Source organism: Neolamprologus brichardi, chromosome 10, assembly GCF_056152115.1.
Source record: "Neolamprologus brichardi isolate AB-2024 chromosome 10, ASM5615211v1, whole genome shotgun sequence".
Taxonomy (NCBI): Eukaryota; Metazoa; Chordata; class Actinopteri; order Cichliformes; family Cichlidae; genus Neolamprologus; species Neolamprologus brichardi.
Genome location: NC_142113.1, coordinates 7,630,001 through 7,642,500, shown reverse-complemented (window position 1 = coordinate 7,642,500; position 12,500 = coordinate 7,630,001). Strand labels below are relative to the sequence as shown.

The 12,500-nt window shown below is 39.8% G+C and overlaps 1 protein-coding gene across 2 annotated transcripts in view; it reads left to right on the top strand.

Moving 5' to 3' along the window:
• The window catches only part of zpld1a (zona pellucida-like domain containing 1a), an 18,655-nt gene extending 6,523 nt beyond the window's left edge, over positions 1 to 12,132 (top strand). For both annotated transcript variants that reach the window (XM_006810078.3, XM_006810077.3), the window contains exons 7-11: positions 7,556 to 7,636; positions 7,741 to 7,912; positions 9,037 to 9,139; positions 9,416 to 9,445; positions 11,278 to 12,132. In XM_006810078.3, the coding sequence (XP_006810141.1) occupies positions 7,556 to 7,636; positions 7,741 to 7,912; positions 9,037 to 9,139; positions 9,416 to 9,445; positions 11,278 to 11,453 (562 nt within the window). In that variant the 3' untranslated portion in view covers positions 11,454 to 12,132. The remainder of the gene's footprint in view (positions 1 to 7,555; positions 7,637 to 7,740; positions 7,913 to 9,036; positions 9,140 to 9,415; positions 9,446 to 11,277) is intronic.
• The last annotated feature ends 368 nt before the right edge of the window (positions 12,133 to 12,500 follow it).

The window sequence follows — 12,500 nt, the reverse complement described above, 5'->3', positions numbered from 1 at the left end:
ATGCCCTCTCTATTTTGGGTAATTCCAAGCCCGTGGAAACCCAAACAAAACACGCATTAAGAGGCTCTAATACCTGTGTCTCAATCTTGTGGCCCATGTCACCTCTACTTGCGGCCCGCATAATGACGTGAAGAAAGTTTTTTTTTTTAATTATTATTCAAAAAGTTATTTAATATGAAGGCAGAGTGTTATAGGCATAGCCATAAAGAATGTAGCCTCATAGGCAGTGTAGTCCGTGCTGCAGGGAGAATGGACTGCCAAACCCGTTATGTGTCTGTAAGTGCAAGGAAGGGAGGGAAAGGAGAGTCGAAAAGTACAGGTTGTCAACGACCAGAAATGGGAGATGGAAGCATGTAAATATAATAATAACCACTGTAGCCAAAAGAAGCGCCTGACGAGCCCAGCTGTAAGTAAGCTATCAAGACTCGACTGTATACTGTGTACATGTTTTCCTCCGAAACAGCCTTTCAATGCCTCTCTGTCTCTCAAAGTTGACTCAGACAACAAAATAAAGCTAGTTTTCAGCCAGACATGGAACCCGACGTATTAATCAGAGGTCACTTTACTATGATTCGGAGCAACAGACCTGTTTTATATACACACGGAACATCTTGCTTAGGATGACCCCAACCTCAGCAACAGGACCACTCTCAGCATCAACCAAGTGTGTTTTCTTTTGGAACTGTGTTTGCATTCCACCTGTTTCCCATACAAGGGTCAGTTCTACAGGCAGAAACAGAAACCTCCCACAATTCACGGATCACATTAACTCGGTGGACCGACACATCATATTCACCAGGGAGAATTTGAAAAGTGACAGCTTAGCCTTCTTAGATTGTGAGATTTCCATCAGTAATGGGGGACATCTAAAAGCTGATGTGTACCGGAAACCTACGAATACGGATCAGTATTTAAGGTTTGACTTTCATCGTCTACTGGAGCATAAACAACATAGAGCCAACACCATCCCCACAGACACAGTGGCCAGGGAAGCAGAAGAACATCACATCAAGAAGGCCCTGAGGAAATGTGGTTATCCCAGCTGGACATTTGTCAAAGCTGGGAAAGCGCCTAAAGAAAGTTCCAGCCGATCCAGGAGAGAAGGACAACTGCTGACTAAGTGAAAACCTGTAGTTATCCCGTACATGTCAGGAGTATCGAAACACTTGAGACGCATTTTCTAAACACTGCGTCTCTGTGGCTTTTAAACCGCAAAACACGCTGCGCCATAAATTGGTCCACCCCAAAGATGGGGTCCCCCAGAACAAACAGAGTAACTAAGGCTACGTTCACACTGCAGGCGAAAGCGCATCAAATCCGACTTTTCTGACCCTATGCGACCCATATCCGATCATGGTATGACAGCGTGAACAGCACAAATCCGATATTTTCAAATCCGACCTGGGTCACTTTCGTATGTGGTACTGAATCCGATACATATCTGATGTTTGAGAAAGCGACTGCTGTTTGAATGGTCATGTTGCATTAAATTCGTCTTTTACGTTGCTGACACAAGACAGACGCCAATTATCAGCGCCGGTGAAGCACCCGAGAAGACATTGTGAACGCTTCCTGGCCATCCAGTGTAGATGTTAGTGAAACTGTTGAGAAGACAACGCTGGACAAACGTGAACATTTTATTTGTACTGTATAATCTGCAAATTCTGACAGAAATCTGCAACTATCCTTTGAAGCACCACTCCTCTCTTAAACAGCAATAAGGATAATTATTAGGCCATATGAAAATAACAAAATAACTTTATAACTTAAAACAAAACTGGGTGATCAATCAGTGATCACTGTCAGCCTCTCTCGACTAACCTGGTATTGTGGATGGATTATCTCAGTTGTTCTCCTGGCTGAAGTTTGGTCTGTTTACGGCATCCTGCCATGCGATTACATTTGTTCCTGACCACCAAGAATCCTCACGTTAACTTTTATCGAGTTGAAAAAAGCACGTTTATATTATGCTCACATAGCCGTGTCGCTAGCGGTCACGTAGCACATCGTTATATACCAGCTAGCCAAACTTAAGTAACCCTACAAACGTCAATGCTGTTTAGTTTTCTGTCTTCATTTATGTCGGAAGTGAAAGCAGAGCTGTACGTTTGAATTTGTTTCCAAAATCCCTCAGTCAGGACATGCTATATTATTGGTATTATTAGCATTTAGAAGGAAGCTAGTGAGCTAACTTCCTGCTAATTTCTAACGCTGTTAAATGTCATAAATTCAGTTTTCATGGATGCCTGGATGTTAAAATGAATTGTTACACCTTGTAGAGCAGAATGCTGATCATTTTATTACAGATGAAAGACTTGAGACAGTTTTTCAACTCTCAGTGATGCCACAGTGATTGTTTGATTTATGGACCCGCACTGGAGTTTAGCCCAGACAAGGCTAGTGACGTCAGACTTAAAGACCAGGGCCATCAGTCAAACAATACTGTTTGGTCTGGGTCTAAACAGAGCGCGTTGTGTGTAACGTCTTCTTTTGCGCATGCGGGCCACTGAGGGTTCACACTAGAGCACGTTTGCTGTCACATTTTATTTGCAGTGTGAACAAGCAGAAAAAAAAATCAGATTTGATCAAAAAATCGGAATTGAGCATAAAGACCAGTGTGAATGTAGCCATAGCGTATGCTGTTAAGTGCCAGGAGGATTGCCAGGATTTATACATCAGGGAAACCAAACAACCCCTTCCGAAGCAGATGGCACAACACAGAAGAGTTACCTCGTCAGGCCAGTGGACACTCTTTCAATGATGAGGATGTACACATCCTGGACAGGGAGGAACACTGGTTTGAGCGCGGAGTCAAGGAGGCCATTTACGCGAAAAGGGAAAGACCATCTCTGAATCGAGGAGGGGGCCTAAGGGTACATCTTTCACCATCTTACAATGCTGTGATTGCAGCCATTCCCCAACTCTCTGTGAATGGTACTCATGGCCATTGATCAGTGGTTGTTGATCAATGGTCATGAGAATTTGACTAATCATGATGAAGGTGACCTCCTGGCCCATTCTTCCTCAGTGGGCTGGTTTCAGTCATTATGCAAATGTACTGTTTATAACAGGGGTCAGCAACCCTGGGCACGCGTGCCACAACTGGCACGTGAAGGGTTAACTGATGGCACAACCATAGCTGGACTGGCCATCGGGCATACCGGATGGTGATTTTTCGTTTTTATGGGCCGAAGGTTTTTTCCTTTTTTGTAACGGTATAAACAATGAAAGGTGGTGGATTGGCCAGATGGTGGCCGATGTGTAAAAATAAGTCAGTTGTTTGGTGGTGGCTATGGCGGAGCTTTCACAGAGGCCAGCAGGTGGATGAGGGAAAGGGGAGGCAGGAGAAGGAGAGACCCGAGGCGGCCGCTGGTCCAAGTGTCAGGTGAACTGATCTTCAGGTAAGAAGTTATGACCTGCAGTCTATCTGGGTCAGATATAAACCAAGTTTAGGTGGAGTTTATTTTTGTTGTGCTGACTTTTTACAGTCGGTTACAATAACTCGTACTGCATACTAGCTACCATGATGGAGTTGCTATACAGCTGGGTGGGTGCTATGATGTTACTGATAGTGAACTGTATTTTATTCATAAGGTTAGTTACTCACTTTTAATAAATAATTGTCTGAATCTTACAACCAAAGTTTTTATCTGATGTAAAATGTATAGAAATCATACATATACCAACAAGACAGTGTACATCATTGTCACATCAGCGTTTGTTTTCATTCAAAGGCTTTATGGCTTTTCCTACAAAACCTGGTGGGACGGTCTCTAGTCAAAATGCCCAGGCTGATGGGCGGGCCAGCGGTGCACATCGCAAATTAGTTCGCATAGACACATTAGTTGTGCCTCTTCTTAACGACAGTATCTTAGCTAACAACCTCAACTACCAGATTCAACTTGAAATTGGCTAAAAATAATTTAGCCTACCGGTAGGAGGGACGTTGCTAGCCGGCAGTTTTTTCAAGCGATGTTGAAATTTCCACATTCCAACACTTTAAATGCTTCAGGAGCTGTCCGCTCAGCGCAGCATCAGCACCACGGAAATACACGGATACATCCGTAGACTCGAGACAGAATTCACAATGGGTTTTTGGGACTTTCAGGTGTATGGACCAATGTTATCTTTTCTGATCAAACCAGAACGCTTTAATGAGCAGCTGGATTTGTCTCCCATTAATTGGCTGAGTTAATGCCAGTTAATGCGACATTGAAATGCAGCTGATTGAACTGAAAACCTCGACTCTGTGGGGGTCAAAGTTTGCAGAACTACGAACGCAGCTGGAATCCACAGCTGTGCGTGTTCATGGAGCTTGCATTTTCACCTGCTGGACATCACTACCTGACAAGGTTAACTGTCTTCAGAACATTGCAGAGGCCTTGACAGTATTTGGTTCTACATATCTGTGTGAGCAGATTTTCTCTACACGAAGAGTGTTCTCAGGTAGCTGTCTGAATGCTGGACACTCGGAGACCTGTGTCTCTGAGTGGGAGACCAGAGATCACATTAATATGTGTATCCCTGTATTAACAAACATGCCATATTGGCCCAGTTTATTTTTCTTATCATTGTTGTGAGGAGACCACAAATAGCATTTGCATTTTCTGTTGTACAGTTCATTTGCTGTTATGGAGTTCTTGTTATGGATAAAAAGTTTCTTTTTTTGTTTCAAAATAGCTGATAACTATTCGCTGATAGCTGCAAACATCTGTGAACAAATATAATTCTATAAAGTGGTTTTATATAGTGTGTAACTGTTAATATAGAGTGTTATTAAATTTATTGCTAATGCAATCAAATGGCACATTGACTTTGAGGAAATTTTAGATGGCACTCATCATCAGAAAGGTTGCCTACCCCTGGTTTATAAGATTGGGGAAACCTGCAGTCAGCTGAGACTGAAGAAGTCACTTGGATGAGTGACAAAATGTTTCTCCCACTTTAAAAGCTACGTCCAGATTAAGAGAACCAACTTTTGGAGATACACGCGGAATAGTTTCCTATATGAGATTGGTGCAAAAAGTGCAGTCTTATCTAATGTCCATCCTACTGTTACTCATTTTATATTAAGATTTAAAAATCTAGTTGGTACTGTTATGGCGAGTAACCTTAAGTAATAGTTATTAAATCACACAGCAATAGTACATTAGATGCTAGTTGTAAAAAGCATGATAATATATTAAGTAATACAAAGTATTCAGAATACATTACTTTCATTGAGTAACATAACAGAATACATTACAAAATACATTTTGGGGCATGTACTCTGTAATCTGTAGTGGAATACATGATAAAAGTAACCTTCCCAACACTGTTTATAGTTTAAGTTCAATGAAGTGAGACACAATTTTAACCAAAACTCCAGAAAAAAAATCCCCACATTACATAAAATTATAAATGGATTTTCATATAATTGAGTTAAGTATGCATTTGAATCCCTACAATCTAGATAAAATTCTGGCTCCCAGAGATTAGATTACAATCAATTAATCAGTTTCAGAAACAGATACAGACCATCAATCAATTACAGATAGTCAGCTTATTATGTTTATAAAGCACACCTGCCCACAGAATCAAAATCTTTAATTCCAACTTCTTCCACTACCATGGAGAAGACCAAAGAGCTGTCAGAGTTTGTCATGAGCAAGACTGTAGATCTGCACGGGGCTCAAATGGCCATCAGCAAGAAGTTAGATAAGAAGGTGACAACAGCTGGTGCAGTTATTTAGATATGGAAGAAAGGCCATCAATCACCCTCGGTCTGGAGCTCCATACAAGTTGTTGTCTCATGGGGTGAGGAGGATCATGAGAAAGATGGGACATTAGCCTAAAACTATGAACTTGTTAATGATGTGAAGGCAGCTGGAACCACAGTCACCAAAACATAATTGGTAACACACTGCACTATATTGGACAGGTCTGGCATTGCCTACACCTGCTCACCCTGCTCAAGACAGCCTTGAACATCTAAAGGTTTCAGAGAAGACTTAGGACAAAGTGCTGTGGTAGGATGAAAACAAACTCAAGCTCTTTGGCATCAACTTGTCACACCGTGTTTGGAGGAATCAAAATACTTAATATCACCAAAAGAAGGTACAGTCAAGCTACAGGACAGGCATAGACATCGCGTTGGATCATCTGGTAGTCATGCTGTGGGGCTGTTTTTCTGCTAATGGATAACTTCACCACATTAACGAGCCAATAGACTGTAAAATTTTGGATGAGAGCGTCCTTCCCTCAACCAGAACACTAAAGAGGAATCATGGATGAGTCTTCCAGCATGACAATGACCAAAAACACAGCATCATGACAACAAAGGAGGAGAGAAAAGGAAGCAGCTGAGGAAGTTGAAGCTTTGAGTTGCCAAGAGGCAACCAAGTAACCTAAGGAAATGTGCAAGTTTCTGCATAGAGAAAAAGGCCAAAATCCCTCCTTTGATGTATGCAAACCAGGTGACCAACTACAGAAATGTCCTACTTTTGTGCTTGTCAACAAGGGTTTATTTATCAAGTACTGAATCATATTTTTCTCCTGGACACAGTTTGCATTTCACCATTGTGCTTTTGTACCATTGCAATCAGTAAATAAATAAAGTAGTGTCCACAATTTAGCTATAGACCAAACCACAAATGTCTTCCTCCTGCACAAGAAATGATTTAACTTGCGCTGCAATTAGCTGAATCAGTTCAGACCAAAGGAATAAAAGGGCATATTTGATTGTTGTTGTTGTTGTTCTTCTTCTTTCTATCCTACCAGTGTGCAGATAACTGAAGAGCTTTTGTACTAAAACTTTGTAATAAATACAATCCACCCGCATACATGCCAACCCTCCCGATTTTTTCCGGGAGAATCCCGAATTTCAGTGCCCCTCCCGAAAATCTCCTGAGCAACCATTCTCCTGAATTTCTCCCGATTTTCCCGACAACAAAATTGAATCAGTTCGGCTGAGATTTAAATTATTAGATTAGTTTAGATCAGATTAGATTAGATTAGATTAGATTAGATTAATCCCTCAGGAGGGTTCCTCCGAGGTTTTTAGACAGCTGAATAAACGTCAAACAGAAAATGTAATAAACAGAAGTGTGAGATGGTCGAGAATTTGTGCCAGCGTCCGGTTTATTTTAGATAGCAAGGAGTAGACGGCAGAGTTTCACACCACCGAGAGAGCTCATGACGTAATTCTGAAGGCTAGACTGTCCAATTTCACAGTCGCTCACATCCAGCCTACCCGGCTTTCGGAGGACTCGGCCCAATTAGACCGCGTAGGCCGTGTCCTCAGGAGGATGCAGCCTCTGAATTTGGACAGCCCTGCTGTTTCCGGCTGGTAAATAATAACAGTAACATTTAACTTATTTTATCCGATAAATTAACACTGTAAAGTACAAGTTTTTTGTATATAAATGTATATGTATATATGTTTTTTTTCCACAACTTTGCTCTGGAGGCACCATTTCCACATAAGGCTGCATACTGAAACACAGTTATCCTAAAACAGGTTGTACCATGTTCTGTTCCTTTGTTCTGCTTTTAATCACATTTTTGTGCAAATTAGATGGAACATTCTAATGGACTACTGTTACACCACACCTTCTGGAAATCCTAATGATGACCTGCGTTACGATCTTTTCTTTAGGTAACTCCAGTATAATAACAGACCCATGATTGTGTAAAACTCTGACTCTGACTATCCTTGACAATGTTTTAATAGTCTTCTCTAATGTTGCTTTTCTGAACTAGTTGTGAAAAAGACCCCCAGACCACAGTGTTTGAGAATGGGAAGAGCCAGATGGGTCGTTTTGCCTTTGAAGTATTCCGCTTTGTAAAGCACAAGAACCAGAAGATGTCCACTGTCTTCCTACACTGTGTCACCAAGCTGTGCCGAGCAGATGATTGTCCAATGCTGATGCCAGTGAGATTGGATACTGACACACACACACATAAAAAAAAAAATCTTGGGATAAAATATAACACAATAATCTTGTTAGAGTCACCTTCATTTCAAAATGGAAAACTTCATCGACATAATTATCTTACTTAGGTTAAAATACGTAGGCTCATTTACAAATTCTTAACAACAATTGGGAAATACTTCTACTGTACATTCTTTTCCATTACAGTTTATACCTCTCATAGTTTTTTATATTCACTCTACATTCAAAGGGTAAGTATACATTTATTTGAATTAATAAATACTAGTTCTATTATGTTTTCATACAAAGCATATACTGCATTATTGCATCTAATTTAATATTAATTATAGAAATAGTTTATTTCTTGAATGTAAACATCAGCTTCACTTCAGCATTCCTAAATTCAGTTCTTCAAGTATAGTTAGGTGCTCATAGAAACATTCCTTGTAATCACAATGGGCATTTCTTAAAGCATCTGTATGTGATAAAGGATTCGTTACACAGCAAAGTTCATTGTAATAAATTTGCTGGAGCTAATCTGATGCTTCAGTATACAGTGTTAGATGAATGTCCACCTCTTCTCACCCCAACCAATCGCAGCAGATGGCCGCCCCTCCCTGAGCCTGGTTCTGCTGGAACTTTCTTCCTATTAAAAGGGAGTTTTTCCTTCCCACTGTCACTAAAGAGTTGCTCATAGAAGCAATTAGTTGACCAGATTACATTCTATACATATTTCTTCAGACTAAGTGACTGTCTGACTTTCCAAACAGACTGAGATTTCCAAATGGTCCTTCCATAGAGAAGAAAACAGGTCTACTTTATACAGATGACAAGCTGAGATCAACATTAGCTGTAACTGAATGATTGATTAGTTCTGTGTCTCCCCATTATATAATAATAAAACTACCAAAAATATCAGAGACTGTTCATTTGAGCAAAGGGGATCAAATCATTATTTCCCTCACTGCAGAATAAGGGGTTAGATATTCCTCCGATATCAAATTGGACACATATCTTGGCAACATCGATGGGTTATATTAGTAGTCTGTGTCCTGAATTCCTCATCATAAGAACATACACCACATGAGAGAGGACTCATTCTTTCTGTGTAATATTTTCATAGATCTGTGGCAGCAGGAAAAGGAGAGATTTCTCTGAGGGAAAGGGATCAAATGCTGCATCTGGAAACGCCATCCTGACTGCTGGGCCTATCATAACTCGGAGTGGTATAGTTTAATAACCCTCTTGCCTAACATTTCCACAGCTGAATAATTTTTACTGATTATCCAATGTATTACAAGACACTAGTGTATGTCAAAAATCCAAGATTTGACACCTAAATGTTGACTAAAGTTGAGAGCTTGTCTGGGTGACCTAGGATTTTCAAAACAGTATGTTAGACAAGGCATCCTTGTCTAACGTACTGTATACACGCGAATGAAAGAAAATATATACCATATGGATTACAGTGTGCTGAAATGCCATGTCTTTGTTTTTCACAGATGAAATACCAGCCAATAATTCTCAGCTGGGTAAGTCTTGTCATTCTGTTCAATAAGTGGTATGATGCTTTTGTGTGTTGTTCTACTTTTAAAGGTTATAAGATATTTGTGTTTTCACTGGGAGAAACATTTTCACTGACTTCTTTAGTCATAGCTGACTGCAGATTTTCCTAGCCTTATAAAAAGGACTAACTAACGCACTAGTAACTAACAATGGGCTGTAATATCAATTGTATAATCATTAACATGCAAATTGTCATGACTAGGGATGGGTATCAAAAACCGGTTCTTGTTGAGAACCGGTTCCCACAGTTTCAATTCCTTGGAATTGTTTGCCATTTTTGCAAACGATTCCCTTATCGATTCCAGTCGCCCCGAATGACGTCACCACGTTGCGTCATTTACCTGGCAGGAAACATGGCGGCTCAAATGCTCAAAAGTTTGATTATACTTTACGAGAACGGATGACAACAAGGCAACTTGCAATACTTGCAAAGTAGACATTTCATTTAAGGGAGGAAACACTACAAATATGCAAAAGCATTTGCTCACAAAACACGCGATAATCTTAAATGAATGTCGTGTTTTTAAATCTGCTCCGGACTCGTGAATCTCAATCCAGCAGCAGCGGTAACGTTTGCACGTCCTCTCCCATTAATTCGGCAGGTAAATAATCAACTAACAGTGCATATTATGTTAGCGCGATCTGCCTTATTACAAAACCTGCCATTACTGTGCGCTGCATTTAAGTGACCATGATGAGAGAAACAGACAGAGTCTGGCTGGATCAGATGCTGGTAGATCTCGCTGCAGTCTACCGGTAACGTCTCCTTTCAGGCCAGGATAGACGAATGTCACCGCGCAGTGACTAAGTTTGTGGTAAAAGGCTTGCACCCATTTGCCACAGCAGATGGTAAGTGAATGTGTTTAATTGTAGGCAGGAACATTACTGGATATTCTTGTGTAATTGCTACAGAATAATTTATGTTATACTTTGTTATTGCTACAGAAGAATATTTATTTTATTATTTTACCCCAGGAAATTTTTTTTCCTGGGGACCCTGTGACACCCCATGGAAGAGCCATAGGCTGGATCTCTTAAGATCTCACTGTTAGGTTTGTAAGGCCATGTTACTCCTAAATTTCTATCTCGTTCAAAGAGAAGCTATAAAACAAAGTTCTAACCTATTTGACCTTAGTGTTCTCCTTTTTAAAAAAGAATTGATAAGAGAATCGATAAAGAATCGAATGGTTAAACAGAATCGAAAATGGAATCGGAATTGTGAAAATCTTATCAATACCCATCCCTAGTCATGACCCTTGATCGCTGGCCATGAGTACCATTAGAAGATTTCCAGCATGTTTGGAATCACAGCATTGTATGGTACATCTTTTACCATTTTACAATGCTACAAATGCATTATGAGCTGGTGAAACCTGCAGCCAGCTGAGACTGAAGAAGTCTGGATGAGTGATGAAATGTTTCACCAACTGAAAATACTATGTCCAGATGAACAGAATCAACCTTTGGGATTTCCTTAACTGGATGATTGCACAATAATCTAGACAGGAACATATACCCTTCTGCAATGCCTGCGCATACTATATTCCTCAGGATTCATTTTATTGTTCAGCCAGTATACTGCTTTAGTTGTTATTGAAAATCAAATACTGAGCCGGGATATCTCAATCTGATTAAAATCAATTAAAAGTTGTGTCATTTCTCATTGGAATGGCAAAAAAGGTATTAGTGTTTTAACACTCACTGCTATTTGGCATTTTGCATGAACTTAAGAAAAAGCATTGAGAATGTGAAAGACATTTTTACATTTTGGAATGTTTTTTGTGTTTGTGCTGCTTAGCCCATCTTAAAGCTCCAGTGTTTCACACAAATACAATGACCATCGCACTCATCTCAGGCATGATCATTCTGGGTGTCATGTGCCTATGCTTCTTCATCATGTCCCTCACCCTTCTGAAAGGCAAGAGCGCTCCAGTCGGCACCCTGTCAGGAGTCCGAAACCTAACCTTCAACTGAGTACCTGAACTCACACATTTCTCATCAGTTCAATGCTAACCAAGAATGCAGAACACACGCTGTCTGTGCATGTGGGCATCAAAGAATTTAACTGTTGGAAAAAAAAAAAAACCTGTTACCAGGTCTGTACAATGAGTATTAGTGCAGGAGTTAAGTAAAACTGGGTTTTGTGTTCCTATCGCACAAAAAGCTAAGCCTCAGCCTGCATATTTTTCATGCAGCTTTAACCCATTAGTGGGGATACTAAAAACTTACTGCAATACCTCAGCTATACAGTTTTCATTGCAGGGTACGGGATCAATTATATGGCTTTTAGTGCATTATATAGTGTATAATAAACATAGCATTTCCTGAGAGAAATGATAGATATTAGAGAGATGGATTTACTTAATCATTTATTAGGAGGTTTTTTTCCCCTAAATATGTATTTCAATCGCTTGCTTTAAATATTTTTAGTTACTGTGTTAGCAATAAACTTGATTGTTAAGGATATTTTGTACATGTGCTACCTTATGTATAACTTTTCCTGATATGTGGTTAAAATGCAACTTGATTTGTTCACGAAATGTACAAATTGTCTTCAAACGTCCATGTTGCTAATACTGCACCTTGACTTGTTATTAAAACATACCCATTTGCATATTTCTAAACATAAACTATACATTGCCTCTTAAACACTACTGTGGGATTACAAGAATTGATAAATGACTAGCATTGATATAGCTTGTATTTTTACACTACAATCCACATTTATCCATTCATGCACGCATACATGCACTGCTTGGTCAGATCATACAACACTACTATCTAATGCACACAGACACACACACATCAGGTGAGGTGGAGATTGGGGATGAGCAAGCAAATGTAAATTTCTGCATTACTAATATACAAACCTGATGTAAAATCAGTTTGGTTCCTTATCATAGTCCTTAATAACCTCAAAGACCTCTTTGCTTCATGGAGGGGCTTAACTTCCTCTGGGATCATTTATCATTTTAATGTTTCTTTTAATTTTTATAGAAAACCTAAAGCTAATATAACAGA